Below are 17,522 nucleotides of genomic sequence, written 5' to 3' on the forward strand. Positions count from 1 at the left end.
CGGGTCGAGTTCGGACCTTGAATGTTCAAACCCGAACCTAACCCATATTATGGGTATATGTAATTGGATTTGATTGTTTTCTTGTCATGATAATTGAATTAGTTTGCTTTGATAATTATATACCTTCACATGAAATTGATTATATACTTATATTAAAATATAGAATATGTATTAGTAGACATTGAGATTATAAATATCTGTAAATGTTATTTTATGCTATATTATCTTGAATCATGAAAGCATCATTGAACTTTATCGCTCAGCATATTGTTTGTTCCGTGTGCAAGTGCAGGTAGTTCTCAAAGCCTCGGGTCAAAGCTATAAATTGTTAAATTCAATTACCTTCATATATATTAACCCAAAAAAAAATTTTTAGTATCTAAACGAAAGCGATATAATTTGAGGGTTAATTTCGTTATTAAACCTTATCCTAACTCACTAATTAGCCACCATTAATTAATTTAGTGTATTTACATTGATTTCTCTTTATATTTTACTTTTTAACAGAAAAATGATCATATAGTTTTATTGCCAAAAACAAAATGATGAATGAACTAGTTCTTACACACTGCTCTCTACACACTTTTTTAATCCTTTGTTTTTTACAACCTAAATTATCAGCATTTGCAAGCACCTAAATGTTGCTCTAATTTTAACCATTTTTCTTTTAAAAAAAATTGATTAAAAAAATCTGGATATATATGGCCATCAATGCAGAAACAAAGCTCCCTGGAAAGAGAAGCAGCTAAATAATAATGTAGTGATGCTATCCCTTTCACTTCCCACTGCAACCAAAGAAAAAATGTCTAGTTAAAATGATTTCACAAATTGTTGTTTAAATATTTAATCTTTGAACTTAATAGTTTAATTTTTGTTCATGTGAAGATGCAGTCACAGTATCGAAGTGTCACGTCATTACACGGACCAAAATTGAAAAAAGTTGCAAAGTTTAAAGACCAAGTTGAAAAAACTTGTCAAGTTCAGGGACTAAATGTTTCCTTATCCCTTTTTCCACAAATTGTTATTTAAGAAAAGGGATAAAGGAATATTTAGTCCCTAAACTTGGTAACTTTTTTTCAATTTGGTCCTAAACTTTTCTTTTTTGCTCCACATTAGTCTTTAAACTTGGTAACTTTTCCCAATTTTTGTTCATGTGAAGATGTGTCACTCTAAAATTATGTCACGGTGTCAAAGTGTCGTGTTATCACATGGATCAAAATTGGAAAAAGTTGCGAAGTTTAGGGACTAAATGTTGTCTTACTTAAAAAAAGAAAAACAAACTTTCTTGATGGAAAAGAAAGAATTTTTACAGATTTTGCAAGAAGTCTTCTTCAACCCGCAACCTTGTTTGCTTGGATCTGAAGAAAAGGCAAATGCACCAAGGAAAGCGGGAGTTAAAACAGTTGAAGACCCATTTTGAGCTTGTTTTGTTTCCATTTAGGCAACTTGTAGAATTCAACTCTTTTCATCCCGAACTTCTCCTTGAACTCGGTGGCTGATAGGTAAGTCTACACGTATCGAACACGGAAATATATCAGAGAAGCAACGGTACAACCTTGTGATAAGCCAATACCATGTTAAAAATCATACCTCTCGTTTGGTCACGTCTATATCGGTGACGGGATCTGTTGATGATGTTGTAAGACGTTCGTAAGGGTGTATCGGAAGGCCTTCCTCGTCTTCGGTCTCACCTTCTTTCATATCTTCTTGTATAGTGAGGGATTCTAGTCTGCTGCTCATGGAATTCTCCTTTGTGTTAGGCTCTGGTGATGTTGTCTTGGTTGCTGCTGGGCTCGCCGCTTCGTGATGAAAGAAACATACGTCATGTGAATATGAAAAATAACATGAACTTATCCAAACGTTGAAAAAGAAAATGCATACCCTTCTTCACAATTCTAGGCATGAGAGTCTCTCGAGCTGATGGGCGATCAAAACTTTCAGTAAGAGCTGCTATAGCTGCAGCCTTCGTCCCTGAATCTGGAGTCCCGGATTTCGGGTAGACTTTTCTAACCATAGGAGGTGGAGTAGAAAGGTTCCTACTACTAGGATTCTCGAATCTAGATGCAAGTGCATTGAAAGCAGGCGACCTGCCCCTCACACGAGGTCGGTCAGGACTGAAGGACACACTTCTCGAACGTTGAGGTTTTTCTGGTGCACCACTAGACCTTCCTCCAATCGATGCAATCCCTCTCCGCTTCGGTTTCTAAGCATCAAATCAAATGTTAAACCGGAGAATTAATACTAAAGAGTATAGTTAAAGTCTTTAACAAGAACAAATGAGTTAAGAGTGGATACGTAATATGATATCTACATGACGAGATAGTGTACATGGTTTCTATTTCAAAATCTATCATGTATATCGTAGAAGTAATGATGCATTTCGTAAATTTACGAGTTAGGCTTTGTTATACAAAGAATATAAAGCATGCCATGTAATCCCTGCTTGCTCAACACGTGTGCTCGCCACTCTTCCTAGTTGGCGAGGTATGGTTCGGGTAGCCGGGTCTTGCTCACTACCAACCTAGCTAGCTCCCCAACAGCTCGCCTATGGTCTGGCGAGCCCTTTACTAGGACACGTGCGTGTCATCACGCCTATAGTCTAGTTGTCCCTAACACGACACATAAGTGGAACTTGCTTCATATATATATATATATGACAATGAGTCACTCTGAGGAGGACACAGAGAAACAAACACTCAACAAGTTTGGATATAGATAACATGACATTAAGGACATAGAAAGTTCAACTAATTCAAAAGAGTAAACTACGGCCTTACATCTGTTATTGGTGTACCCCCGTGTTTCATTATAGTAAGCTTCCTTTGAAATGAGTTCCCTTGCATCTGCAAACAAGGTAAAAACACTAAAATCCTTGCAAAGTAAAATCAACCATGACCACTTTTCATGCAACAGCAAAGATACTCACATTGGACTTTGCAGAGTCCCACGTAAAAAAACGAGTGAAGAAGGGCGGCTCACTCCCTTCCATGACTATGTATATCGGAGTTTCACAAGATAAATTTTCAAAGAGAAAATCTTGCTTGAGAAATTTCTGTACGACAACCAAAAAGAAAAAAAGAAGTCAGAGCACATCTAGCAAAACCTGTCACAAATCGTTCCAAAATTCTTAAATCGATATCGAACCGACCACGACCAACCATGAGGAACATGTAAGTTCACATTTTTTAGAAGTTTTACGAGTGCAACCTCCTATGCAACCAGTTGTTCTTACCTCACCGATTGTTAAGGCCTGCAATTTACTCTTGGTATCAACTAGTTGTCCTACCCAAACGAAGATGTCCGAGTGACAATCTAGGATGAATATATCTTCGGTCATCAAATCGTCCTGGGTGAAGTTATATATCTCCATCACCTGTACGATAAAATTTGGCTCAAACAACATAAAGCACGGCCTACATTGCGTGTTCAGAAAGTAAATGAAAGCAGATACGTACCTTCAGAGTTCCTGCAGAATTGAGCGCAAATTAGCGATTAACCATGACAATGAAGAAAGATAAGGGATTAGAAATTAACATTTTACATTCCTAAAATCGAAAGACTATGAAAGAAAAACCTTGTAACCAACTAATACCTTTCGAGTACGTGCAAGAGAATAAATGAGGATCACCTTCAGGTACACTTGAGATCTTTTGGCTTGGGTAATCGGTTTTTCCTCCTAGCAACTCCCAGAACTCGTCAGACTCCGATCCTTCCTTTTGTGGCTTGGTTTGTAAATCGGGCTAGAGAGATAAAAAGTACATCATAAGACCAAAATAAAAGTGCTCCAAACAATTTAGACATTCCATTATATCAAGCCTAAATCGAGTTCTGATAAGGAAGTTGCTTAAAACACACACATCAAACCTTTATGAGATCTAGCTGTCTCTCGACGAGGTCCTGGTCATCCGGAGAAGTTAGGCCTCCGGCCCATGTAAAGACGGTGGAACCACTATGTAATATATAACAGTAGGAAGAGTTCAAAGACGGTGCAACCTGATACAAGTAAAGAAAAAGAAAGAGCAACATTAGTTCCATCTTGTAAACAACAAGTAATTGGATCAAAAACTAAAATTACAAAAGCAACAACCTATTGGATCAAAAACTTGTTTTGTAGTCTCATGGTTTTACACATTATTACACTTGTTTTGAGTTCTGAACTGAAATATAGTAGGTGAAAAGTTGAAAATTGGGGACATACTGCTTCAACTTGTATCGCTTGCATATTTTCGGGTCCAGAACCCTGAACTCGAAACAGTGCGACACCATCTTCAGTGTAAGTCTCATCCGGGATTTCCTTCTCGGCAATGTACTTCCTGTATCCATCACTAAGACCACCCTGATGAATGTTAATAATCAAACCGGTCATTAGAGAAATTCTCAATATAAGTACGAGGATCCATTGAAGTAAATGTTTTACGAATCAAAAACTCCCCAAACCTTGAACAAGATAAAGCTCTGGAAAATTAAAAAGAATAGAACGGGTTCACTTCCTTCATGGATGCAAGTCTGATAATAAGATAAGATACAATGAGAAAAAAAATCGAAAAGACTGCATACAACAACTTCGATAAAAAGAACAGCAATGATCTGGCCATATAGGTAAAAGAAAACTACTTGTGCAACCATGAACTTCATCGATTCAACCATTTTGCTTGCCAAAGAAACAGCAGAAGCTCTTTCTTCCTGTAGAAAAAATGAATGATCATAGGCATCGTAAGAAAAAGTAGCACGATAAATATATGTTCAAGGTAGCATTAGCTCTTCCTCTCACAGCTAATTGTGCAATGGTTGCGGTCTTTAGTCATTCTAGCTAGTGAATTAGCCTATAAAGATGATAGTATTCTACTACAAAACCACGGGTAAATGTAACTATTCTAACATTTTTCGAATGATATTTCGTGAGTATAGTCCCCAAGATTACAGCTGAAAGCATTATAGCGGTCATCATTTAATGGGAACCGAGAGCAAGAAACAGTGAAAAAGAAAGGTTAATCACCTCAACGCTCTGCTTTCCAAACCATGTTCCTATAAGATGCTCTTCTTTGTCTTCTTCGGTATAAGAATACTGAAAAATATAACAATCCCCGCTGTAAAATTTCGACTGGTCAGCAGCTGAAAGGAGAACTTTGTTCTGGCCATTCACACGCCAAACCTGTGTACTCAAGTCAATGCTATCATCAGTAAACTGGCGTCAAACTCGAGGTCAATATTGCTGCATATATTATGCACATAGCATGGAGAAGAGCTTTAGTGCAACTCAATTCAATCATAGTTAGCATATATAGTATTACATATATACACAGAGAGATATAACTGAAAATTTAATTGTGCTCTAATCATATACCGTTTAATAATAATTAGACTTCAAGTTACCTGCAAATTTCCAGTGCAATCAATATGTGCTTGGGGCTCTTCCTTCTCAGGAGCAGCTTTTAAAAGACCCTTGACATTCAGCCCCTGTCGTTGTAAAAGAGCTACAAAAACCATTAATGATATATTAATAACAACATTGTCAAGTGATTGTATTTGATAGCTAAAATGGTAAAAATCTCGAGGACGACTCATACTACAAACACAAAGAACATTTCAAGATATTACAATTACTAACCGGCAACTTTGCCTCTACCCTCCTCAGTAACAGTAGCATTGGTGGTCTGGGGCCATGACTCAAACTTCGACCGAAATGTAATGGTCTCAAATCCTTCTATTACACGAATTAAGTGAGATTTTGGTCGATCGGAATCTCGGAGTAACTCCTGTTTTGTGACACAAACAGAAGTACATGAGAAATCCGAATAAAAAAGCTTGGTCTAAACCTCATCAGAAAGGACTTGCTATTACCTCAGCCACTCTACTCGCACTCTTCCTTTCATCGAGAGAAGTATTTCTTCCCATCCATACGTAGACTTCTAACCCACAATCTAAAATATAGCATTTATCTGTGTCTAACAACTCTCTTGTCAAGGAATCGACCTCAATAGGATCTGCCTTCCCCTTCTCGACACTTGACAAGCAAACATAACCCGATAAGGATGTTCTTTGAATTACAAAACTATAGTTCCAAAAAAGCAAATGAGAGACAAAGTTTTACCTTAGTAGTTTCTTGGTTGGATGAGAACCAGTAGTTGTGTCCTCATCACGAGCAGCAGTCTTCCTTGGAAGTGGAGCAAAGCCACCAAATAATGCCCAAAACTCTCCACTGTCGGCATCAGCCATTAACTTTCCATCCTCTGCATAGAGTAATTAGACTGAAATCATTAGACTATATACAATTAGCCACTTATTACTTCATTCATCTTATCCTTTCGTGATCCAATCTGTTAATTCACTCACCAATGGTAGCTATATCACATTTCCCATCATGGTAAGTATCCCTAATGTATTGAACAGCTTCTAGTGCTTTTGCTCTCTCTTGAATGGATGTATTGGAACCATTAAATTGAAAGATTTTAGACCGGGTATCCAGTATAAAGATGTTTTCATGGTTGAGTGTGGATCGAGCAAAAGGAACCTGCCATAATACATGTCGAAAACTTCGATTTAATCACACTCCAAATGATAATTTATTAGTCCTTGAAAAAGATCAATAAGGTCTAAAGACTTGCCTCTTTTACTTGGACATATTGTTTCCCTTTGCAAACAAGTAAACGTGTCTTATATTCATCTTCATCAACTTGTTTGAATCCAGTTGCAACTCCACCTTCCTGGGGCATGATACATGGCTTGAAAAGGGAAAGAAACTTGTTTGTTTCTTGGTCCTGCACCTCACGATATTGGACAGCCCGCCCTCCAAGAGCAGCATCAAGTTCAATAGTTTTGACTGCAGCAGCACCTGCTTCATCCTATGTTAAACGACTTGCGGTCACAAAATTGATCTAAAGCTTCTTCTTTTTCCGTTTCCAAATTCAATTTATTACTTGATGAAAGTAATATAAATTCATGGCAGCAAAGGTTTACCTGGCTTGTATCTTTACCAAGCCAGTAGTGAATATCGTGACGTAACACACCACTTTTTGAGGCAAATGTCTGCGCCAAACAAATAGTAATGTTACAGACAACAATACATATTAGACCCTAAAACCATAAGCATAACCTAGCTATATATTACGAATAGAAATGAAGCAACTACATCAGCCAAATGCATTAGTCCTAAAAGCTTTAACATTTACTTAACATGCAAGAAACCGATTGAATACTTGCCTTCAAAATAATATAAGAGTCACCGGTGAAAAATTTTCCATATGACGAAGTCGGAAGAGAAACCGGCCGAGAGTTCTCAATGCGCCAAATTTCGATTCCACTGTACATTGTTAAGGACAATAACTCATTCAAGAACAGACATGAAATGTTTGTCACCCTGCACAAAAATGTACAACCAAAAATGATGATTTTCAACTATGATGATACATGAAATGTTGTTTCCGACGTGAAAGGATACGCTTTCTGCCCGGCTCCTTGGAAAGCTTGATCTAAATTTCTCATGGAAACTGCAAGACTTATTATGAAGCTTTCAATATAATGTTTTTGACCTTCAAGTGTTAAGCTGAGGTCCAGAAATATATGTAGTATTTAACCTGAAACACAATTAGCACCATTAATTGAGTAAATTATTGCATGTAAGAGAATCTAAAGGTACAACAACAAAAACACTTCCACACACTGTTCATGGTATTTGTTGTTGAAAAGGTGACCAAATTTATTGTATCAAAAATCAAACAAGGACATCAATAAATATCACACTATTGAGAAATACAATTACGAACTCGAAAAATTATTCATAGACAATAAAACAAACATATAGAATACTTTAATTATACCCAAAAAAAAATCAAAGAAGGAGATGACTGAACCCATTTTCCACCTTATTCCTCATGGTAAATTTCCATTAAAAAAATCTAATTTAATACATCCAAAACACTACAAGTAAATTAATCCATTAAAAAGCATAAATTAAACATAATCTAGATAAGAATAACACCGAGCAAGACGAAATTAAGCTAAAATAAATCTAAATAGAAGTCACATATGATACATGATATAACATAATGAGTTTTGATTAAACTTACTGACATAGTACTAGATTACAATAACGGTTTTTTCAGTATAATCAACAATAAAGAATAGTAAAATGCTAAAAAAAATAGAAATGGAAATAAAGTAATAAAAAAATATAAGGATCATTACTCAATTTACCTTTCTTAATGATTTTTTTAATTTGCTTTACAGATACAAGTGTTGTTAATGGTGATCTCAGAAAACCAAAATTTCTTGTTTTGTAACTCCTTTTTTGTTCTTTTTTAATTAAATAATTTTTTTATATTTTACTTGATAAAAAATTTAATAGAATAAAAAAATTACTAAATTAAGAAAAAAAATTGAAAGGGAATGGCCCGAAAATGACGAGTCACCGGCCATGATTCATGCATTACTAATCTGCTCTAAGGAAAAAAATTAAGGCGGGGCTTGATGTTAGGCCTTGTGTTTCTCCTTTTACGTATCATCCACCAGTTAGTGTTGGATCCCGAATTATGAATGTGCGTAAAATTAATTCTAAAACCTGAATTAAGCACTAAAAAATTAATATTGTTAGTTGTTACTTTTAAGTATCAAAATGTATAACTTTTGTTAAATACAAATATCACATTATAGAAAAATGTCAAACTCGAGTACCAAATTATATATTAAGTCTTTATATAAGATTACTAAACTTTCATACAATGGGACTAAACTGCACAAAAATCATTGCAATGTGTATATATTTGTTAACCATACTAACTGCATTTACATTAAGTTCTAAAAAAACTCCTTAAAAATCTTTTGACTATTGCATATTCCCCCCTATCCCTTGCAAGGCTTTGAAGAATTCTCTTTTGCTTGTTCATGTTGGCTGAGATCGAGTTCGGTCCCGGCTACCTTGCGATAGGGGTCACACAACATTTCTACTTACATTCATTCTCGTAGCACGAAATTCAATCACATTCCGGAACCATTTGAAGTTTGTGGCAACTTAGATATGAGTTCAGCATAGCCATCAGCTGAACTGATCGCAAACTCGCTTAGTGAACTCATCGCAACAGACATTCCAGCACAAAGTACCCTTACAGCAACATCGCTGAATTTCTCTGTCGTCATAACATCTCCGACTTCATCAATATTTACCAACTCCATATTTTCCCCTGGTGCAAACCTCTTAGACCCGACTCGAGACTCCTCTCTTAGCTGTTGTGAATAGAGTGACCCCATTCCCGCTGCGAAAAAATCTATCCCGTCGAGGACTGGTGTCTCACGAGTTGCGTCGAGGAACCTTGACCATTGGATGCAAAGTCCGAATATTACGAGTGTCCCACTGGACCGGCGAGGGGAAAACGGTAACTTGGATGTATCAGGGTCTGGCCTCAAACAACGGAGGAGCCAACCACTTAAAGCACGTAAATAGGACCGTTGAGAAACGATCCAAGACTCGAAACAAGCTCTCCAATTCCTTAACTCGGCTTCGAGATTAGCAGCAGCCGAGATAGAAGACTGTCGTTTTGCTTCCAGCTTCGAAGGTGCTCCGGCTAGTAAAAGCTTAGCTTCATCTAAGGTCCGTTTTTGAGCCTGGTGACACTCCGCCATCACTTTCCACATCCTAGCTAACCTGGTTGTTTACAAATTGAAGTATTTAGTTTGAAACAATAGGATACATTATATGTCAAGAACCGACATACCCGTGCACCAATTCCAGAAGTTGCGGTTGCAACTCCTCATCCCTTAGAGTTTCGATTCTCTTTGAAATAGCTTCAACTGAATGTATTGAAACCTTCATCTGTGTGTGCAGATCCCTAATTGCTGCTCTCGTTTTATCTACTACGGACGGGTCGTCACCCTTGACATCTTGGTTCCTCAGCTGCCTACTTTTCTTCTCGTAAGCAATTCGAGTCTTTTCTCCGGACTGTTCGGAAATGTAAGAACAATGTCAGCACGAGGTGAATATATATGTATATATATTCGAGCAATAGATATACCTTGACTTCCTCGTAAAGTTTCTTCTCCCAGGCATACAATCGATCCAGTGTCGATTGGTGACTACCATGGAACATGCAGGATTCTTCAGATACAGAGCTGCTGCTTTCATAACCTGCCTCTCGGGAACTCGAAGAATTCATTAAGAATCTCGACGAGGACGACCGTGATGAAGCAGACCGCAACAAAGCTACCGGATTCAACATTTTCATGCCTGCAAGAATGAACGCTCGAGATCAGTATGCTGAAGTTTAAATGACAAGAAATACCTATTATTGGCCATGTATGAGGTTCGACCTGTGAGCTCATTCGAGGTCGATGAGTACTGAGCTCTACTAGCCTCTAACATTCCCGACACTTCACTCGCTGCATCACAAGCTACCATGAATTGAGCATCGAGATCATTGATAACTTCTGCCATACTCGTTGGCCTTCGGTTTACATAAACCGTAAAACCGGGTGTTTCTTCTTTAGCTTCGCTACTTCCAACTGCCGTTTCTTTGTTACTAACTTCGACTTCTCCAGCAGTTTGTGATCGTACTACTTCTACACTCACTTTCCGTTGTGGCTGTACATCTTTTACATCGTGCTCGGTTTCAGCCATATCTATTTCCTCCTCATCCTCGTCATCCTCATCAACATCCTCAACCGTAACTTCTTCTCTATTATAGTTTGTATGTATTTTAGCCTTCTCTTCTACCGAATTCACCTTATTTTCGGATTCTTCATGTTCAGTTTCATCTTCTTCTAAATCGGGAATTCCTTCTTCTTCCCTTACCTGCCCTAGTCCTCTAACATCATCGTCCATGACTGCCTGATCAAGACTACTCCGGTTGGGATAACCATAGTAATCTAAAGACGAAAACGGATTCCAAAAAAAGTCCCATTGCGACGATTGAGGTGAAGGGGGAGGTATGTTCGGCCTATTGTTCGGAGAATAAGTAAAAAACGAGGAATTATTCATTGGAGAAGATTGCATTGCGAAAATACCATCCATGCCATAATGATGCACTGGAGAGTAAGCTTGAACCCGAACAGTTTCCGGCGATTGAGGTCTCTCCTCAACTGCAACAGCAGGGTTACCACCTGATCTCAAATAACTCACCTTCAATGTGGACTTAGGATTAGATTGAATCGATATGAAACCGGGACTCCCTTTCTTAACAGGCGTAAAAGGCGGGGTTATAAACGAATCTAACAAGAACTCATGACACTCATCTCCTTCGACATAATCCTGAAGAGCTGCTGAAACTCGTTTTAAGGATTGAATATAAGCTAAATGCCCTGTAGCAAATCTTGTTCTTTGCTCTACTGCTTGCTTAATGAAATTCTTCCTATCTTTACAAAGCTGAACCGCCTCTTCATCGTCTAATTTCGATGTAGAACATCCCATGATCCGCTCTTTTACTTATCAGTTCAACAATGTGAACGAAAACCCCAAGCTAAAAACGTGTTCCCGAATATTTCCAACCAGATTCCTACGGATTATCCCCAAACTGTTCATAAAAAAACAGATCAGTTCAACAACAACTTGAACCAATTTAATGAAAGCATTATCAATGGATTCTTTAGCTCATAAACAAAGGAAACAAGTATACAAAGCTATGATGCTTTCCTTAAACTTCAAGCCTTAGAACATATCAAACTTGTGTGCACCATACATACATACATACATGTAAAGAACTTATGGTTTAACACAGATTATGATACATGAACAAAGGGATATTGAACAAATGAAAATGAAAACAATACTAAAATGTAATATTTAAAAAATACAATAAAATAGAGAAAATGTAAAAAAAAAAGATAATTAAAGGTTTGGAACAAAAAAGAAATGAAAAACTGAAAATTCATCATTAAAAAAAACACACACAGCAGAATTCTACAGTAAAACAAAATTTTCTGTTGCAAAAAAAAGAAAACATATACTGTGTGGACAAAGTGCAGCAAAAAGAATGAAAACTAAACCAAAAAAAAAATGGGTTTTAAACATTTCATTGTTGAATGAAGAGTGTTCAAATTATAATTTTGAAAAATAAAAAAAAATTATTGATAATGTACCTGGGAAGAAATGTAGGCGGGAATAAGATGAAGTTTTTTTGCTTTGCTCTGTTTTGTTTTGATTTTTTGGGGGTTGGATCAGAGGGCAGAGAGAGAGAGAGAGCCGTTGTGGGAAAAAAAACATTAAAGCAACGGTCAAAAAGACAAAAGTCAAGTGAAGGACAAAATTGGAAAATGAAAATTAAAAATAAAATAAAATAAATAGAAAGTGTCATGTTGGAGAACTTACTGATAAAGTGAGATAAAGGAGGACAACGAATATCAACTTGTCAGAATGTTTACCCTTCATGTTTTCACTTTATTACGATAGTGCCACGTCGCTTTATTTTCTGATAGGTTTAATTCTGCCTCGTCGGTCCCTATACTTTATGGAATTTTGAAATTTAGTCCACTTTTATTTTTAGGGTTTTGGCCTCTCTGTTTGCCTGATTTAATGGCTAGATAGGTAATATATGCCGAATTTTTTTAATTTGTCAAATATGTCGTTTGTTGAATATTTAGGAAAGTAAATCGATTTTGAAAAGAGTGAAAGAAAGCGTATCTGGCTAGGCGAGTTTTCTGCTGACATGTTGAGAAATTGCGTCCAGTCGAAAGCATTTTCTAAAAATTTCAAAGAAAAACTCGTCTACCTGGGCGTGCTTTTCCTAACATATCAATAGAAAGTTCTTCCAGGTAGACGAGTTTTCTTACCAATTGTGCAGAAAGCGCATCTAACTAGACGTGCTTTCACACACTTCTTTTAATACTGACTTATTTCCCTAAATCTTGAAAAAAATAGCTTATTTGACCAATTAAAAAATCGACATATATTGCCTATTTAGCTTGATTTAATAATGTTAATGAATTTTCTTGAAATTTGAATATGTATTGTTTTGATGTTTAATTATTTAATTTAAAATTTAAAATTCAATTGATAATATATATTCTTTTTAATCAGATAACACGTATTTAGATTTAATAGAGATCAGTCAACAATGTTATCAATAGGGGCAAAGCCAACAAGAGGTAAGGGCCTTGGCTCCCATGGTTTTAGGGCGAAGTCAAAAAAAATTTTGAAGGATCAAAATTGAATTATAATTTTTTATTAAAGTCAAAATGCAATTTGTTTCATTTGTAAAGTTGTACCTTTACCATTTTCAGAAGAGTTAAACCGTAGTTTTATCATTTAGGAGAGCAAAATGAAATTTTTCCACGTGTTAGCTTATAACTTTCTATATTTTAAAGGAATTAAAATAAATAAATTTTCCATTTTATGGGGCTAGGCCCTTCGACTCCCTCCCTCTAGTGTTGTACTTGCTTTGTTAAATAGTTTGACTACATTTTTATTCCCATAAACCATAACAATTCAATTTAGTCCCATTTACCCCATGTTAAACAAAAATTTTCAATTTTGGTATCTCTTAAAAATTAATAATTTGATTTAAGTTATTCTAATTCAAATTTTTTATCTCCCCTCTTCCCCCCCCCCCCGCCTTCAAGTTTCTTATGGCTTCACCGTTATCAATTGGACTTTAATTTTTAAATCAAACAAATTAAATTCATTAAATTAAAAGCAGAGGGATTAATTTTCAAAAGCCTAAAAAATACAAGGACTGGAGCATAATTAAACCTTTCTGACCCAAAAGAACAAAATCTACCCTCTTTCTAGTCATCTTCATAGTTATTAGGGAATATTTAATTATTTTCCCTTTAATTATTACTAGATTGTATACCCATTACGTTGGGAGTTTAAATAATTAATTGAAAATAAAACTTTTAATTCTACTGAATAGTCTTCAATTTAAATGCCTTTCCAAAAAAAAATTTCAATTCAAATATTATTTTTTATTTAATATTTTATGAAAATAAATTTAGAATTAAATTAAGATAAATTAGTAAAATACGAGATAATTTGATATTAAAAATACTGTAATCATGACACATCATTAAATATGTGGATTAATTAATAATATATTTTAAAAATAAAATAATTGTATAATTTTTTTTATAACCCGCAATGTTATTGGCACATGGCAAGAGGTTGTTCGCATAATATAAATAGTTATTTAAAATTATTAAATTATGTCAAAATTAAATATAGAGATGAGATCCTATTAGTTTGGACATTACTTACTCTTCGCATTAGGTTTATTATCAGATTGTGTCAAATTATAAAGTAAAGCATTTAATGTTAAAATATGTTGTAAGTTTTTGTACACTTATATATTTTGTACATTTAAAATTTAGTCCTTTTATTTTTTATTTTTAGGAATATAGTCCTTAACTTTTTAAATTTAAAAATTTAGGTCCAATTGTCATCATGATTAAAATTCTTCTCTTAAATTATTTAATGTGATATTTTGAATTTTAAAGAAAATTTACTTGATAGTCATATAATAATAAATATAACGTTGAAAATATTAATTAAGATTTTATCCTAAAAACACTCATTCAAATTCACTAAAGGACAAAAAAAATATGCTCTTTTTTTTTTAAATGTTATTTTCTTGTTGTTTTCTCTCTATTTTACTACAAGTTTACTATTTTGTTGTTATTATTTGGATATTGTATAGAACTTATTTTATTATTAATTTTGTTATTATCTTAAAGGTATTTGTTAATTTTGTTATCATTTTAGAGGCATTTGCTTGTTAAGTTGTATCTATCTTAGTGTTATTTAAGTATACATATTTTTTTAAAATTTATTTTCAATTTGTTGAAAAATATTTATTTTGATGTTTTTAGTATTTTTATGTATTATATATATTTAAAAATAATATAAAAATTAATACGGGCAGGCTGAGTCGGGCCCGGGCCTAGCAAATGGGCCTAAATTTTTAGTTGAGCCCAACCATGAACACGTCTATTTATGAACAAGTAAAAAATAGAAGAAATTATGTTATGAACTCTTCTTACCACATACGATATCCACTTGTCAATCAAATAACCATACCACCTATGCTTGTTTCTTAAAATTTTTTGAACATTAAGTTTTTTATCATATATATTCTTTTGATAAAATGCTTAGAATTACTGATACTCCCTCCCCAACACTTAAATAAGAAGATAACGCATTTTAATGCACTCGAACCCACATCCTCTTGTCAGGGGCTAACCTAGAAATTTTTTTAGGGGGTCGAAATTAAAATTTAATTTTTAATAGTATATATCTTTATAATTTTTAAATGTTTAAATCAAATTTTTATAATTTTAGGGGAGCTAAAGTGTAATTTCAATTTTATTAATTTAAAATTTTAAAAAATTTTAAAATGTGTAGATAACAATTTTCTATTTTAGGGAACCGGATCTTGCCAACCTCTAAATTTACCTTTACCTTTTACACTGATAACAATACTAATGTCAATAATCCATTATTGTAATGAGATTTATGTGTATTTAAAAGGCAATTTTAATGAAAATCATGCCCCTTGCATTTTATACAGTCAGCAAAATAGAAGAAGAAAAAATGTGATTGCAATCACATGCATGATTGATGGTAAGTACTGACAAATTTGTATTTATTTGTTTACTTAGAGTGAAAAATTAAATAATTTATTCATGAATTATTTTTTACAAATAAAATTAGAAATAACTAAGAATCTTAGTTTAATTCGCATGTTGTAATAATCAAAATGTAGATTTTTTTTTATTTTTTTGAATTGAATGATAAAGACTTTATTCAACAAATATAATTGGTCTAGTTTAATTATCTAACAAAAAAAATATCTCTTTTTTTATGCATATAAAAATTAATATTTTTGAAACTGATCAAACTATCAATTTTTAATCCAATCAATCTATCTAGTTAAATAAATTATTAATAAATAAATAAATAAAATTCAATTCAACCAATTTGTAATCTAGTTTAATGGGGGGGGGGTCAACCTATTTTCTTTATCACTCTTCGGCAGGGATGAAAACAAAGGGTTAAATGGATAAAATTTTTATTTATTCCTACTCCTAAAACAGCTTTCTACCTTCGTCCCTTCTTCCTAAAGTGATATTCTAATCAATTCTCAACTAGATTCTGTTTAGATAACACTAATATTATTAATGAATACCAACAAAAACCAAAATTAAGAAGAACCTTTTTCCTTTCATGTAAGAATAAGAAGGAACCTTTCCCTGCTTTATCCTTCACTGCTAAAAAGTAGTTCCCACACAAAAAAAAAGATTCTACTCCTTTTTCTTTTCCCAGTCCACACTGAATCCCATTCACTATTAATCACATCTAATTTTTTAAAGGTTGTTGAAACCAGATAAAAGGATCGGTTAAATAAGTTCATTCAAAGCAATGAAAAAATTAGTTAATTTATAATTTGATTGGATCAATAGTTAAATTGGTTGAATAAGATTTTATAGTTTTAAGATATTTTAAATAATTTATTTAATTAAAATTAAATAGATTAATCGAATCGAAAATATAATTCATCTTTTCAGTTTCGAAAAATTATATTTTTTATTCATTATACACAAATCTTAAATAGGGGTTGCATCCAATTAAAAATTGCAGCTAATTGAAATTAGATTTGTACATGAGTTGAACAGCTTGTTAAGCTTGAATAGGTTTTAATCTCTCGACTCTGGCTTGTATATAATTTAAACAATAAAAAATGTTTTAAACTTTAAAATTAATAATAAAAAAATATAAAATATTTTTATTTTTTTTCCCCTTATGGGAGAACCAAAAATGAGTCTCGAGTTTGAATTTGTTCTGTTACCGGGCCAGGCCTCCGGCCCGGGATCGAAGGTGTGTGTAGAGAATTTTGGTTTTTTGGGGAAAAGCGAAAAAGAAAGACTTTCGGCTCTAAAGTAGAAAAAGATAGCAGCAAGTGTGGGTCCCACTGTGGAATTGGAATAGAATGAATGGATGCCTCGGTTATGGTTTCCTCAACTATTGCCCACTATTTTGCCATCTATTATCAACAATGCCATTGGACTCTTCCTTTTTTTTAAAAATAAAATAAAAATTAAATTGTGTTTAAATTCGTTTTTTAAATTAAATTTATTTTTTATTACTTAATTTCAAAAGTTTATAAAATCACTATTAAATTATTCAAAAAAATTTTATTTAAATCATCAGTTTAAAATTTTATCCAATGTTACATCAAGGTATGTGTTTATTGCATTAAAATTAGACATAATAATTTTTTTGCCCTCCAACTTTATAGAAAAAGTCATTTTGGCTCTCCATTATATTTTGATCTCTTTTAGCTCTTAAACTTGTATTTTTATCAAATCACCTCAAAATTGATTGAAAAGTTAATGTTTATTAACTTTTCTAACATGGCATACATGTGGATTGCCACGCAATTGACATGCCATCATTTAATTAATTTTTAAAAAAATAGTTTTTATATTTTTTTTGAATTTTAGAATTTTAAAAAATTAATTAAATACTTACATGTTATCCACGTGACAGTCAACTTGTATGTCACATCAATAAAGTTAAAAAAACATTTAATTTTTCCCTCTATTCT

General features: G+C 33.7%; 2 protein-coding genes across 2 annotated transcripts; both read right to left on the minus strand.

The window, feature by feature from the left end:
- Window positions 1-498: 498 nt before the first annotated feature.
- Window positions 499-8,781, minus strand: LOC121212364 (villin-4). The gene is made up of 24 exons (XM_041084840.1): window positions 8,777-8,781; window positions 7,439-7,543; window positions 7,201-7,300; window positions 6,958-7,026; window positions 6,606-6,842; window positions 6,334-6,511; window positions 6,092-6,230; window positions 5,842-6,004; window positions 5,609-5,756; window positions 5,374-5,474; window positions 4,997-5,152; window positions 4,615-4,683; window positions 4,438-4,506; window positions 4,199-4,336; window positions 3,865-3,993; window positions 3,593-3,740; window positions 3,456-3,466; window positions 3,233-3,373; window positions 2,927-3,052; window positions 2,778-2,843; window positions 1,882-2,203; window positions 1,591-1,799; window positions 1,311-1,508; window positions 499-785 (listed from the first exon to the last, which is right to left on the minus strand). The coding sequence occupies exons 1-23, from the start codon at window positions 8,779-8,781 to the stop codon at window positions 1,395-1,397; spliced, it is 2,943 nt and encodes a 980-aa protein (XP_040940774.1). The 3' UTR covers window positions 499-785; window positions 1,311-1,394.
- LOC107944183 (protein ROLLING AND ERECT LEAF 2) lies at window positions 8,668-12,181 on the minus strand. Its single transcript, XM_041085808.1, has 5 exons — window positions 12,064-12,181; window positions 10,300-11,498; window positions 10,005-10,216; window positions 9,708-9,931; window positions 8,668-9,637 (listed from the first exon to the last, which is right to left on the minus strand). The coding sequence occupies exons 2-5, from the start codon at window positions 11,393-11,395 to the stop codon at window positions 8,974-8,976; spliced, it is 2,196 nt and encodes a 731-aa protein (XP_040941742.1). The 5' UTR covers window positions 11,396-11,498; window positions 12,064-12,181; the 3' UTR covers window positions 8,668-8,973.
- Window positions 12,182-17,522: the final 5,341 nt, after the last annotated feature.

This window comes from Gossypium hirsutum, chromosome A13, assembly GCF_007990345.1.
Source record: "Gossypium hirsutum isolate 1008001.06 chromosome A13, Gossypium_hirsutum_v2.1, whole genome shotgun sequence".
Lineage (NCBI taxonomy): Eukaryota > Viridiplantae > Streptophyta > Magnoliopsida > Malvales > Malvaceae > Gossypium > Gossypium hirsutum.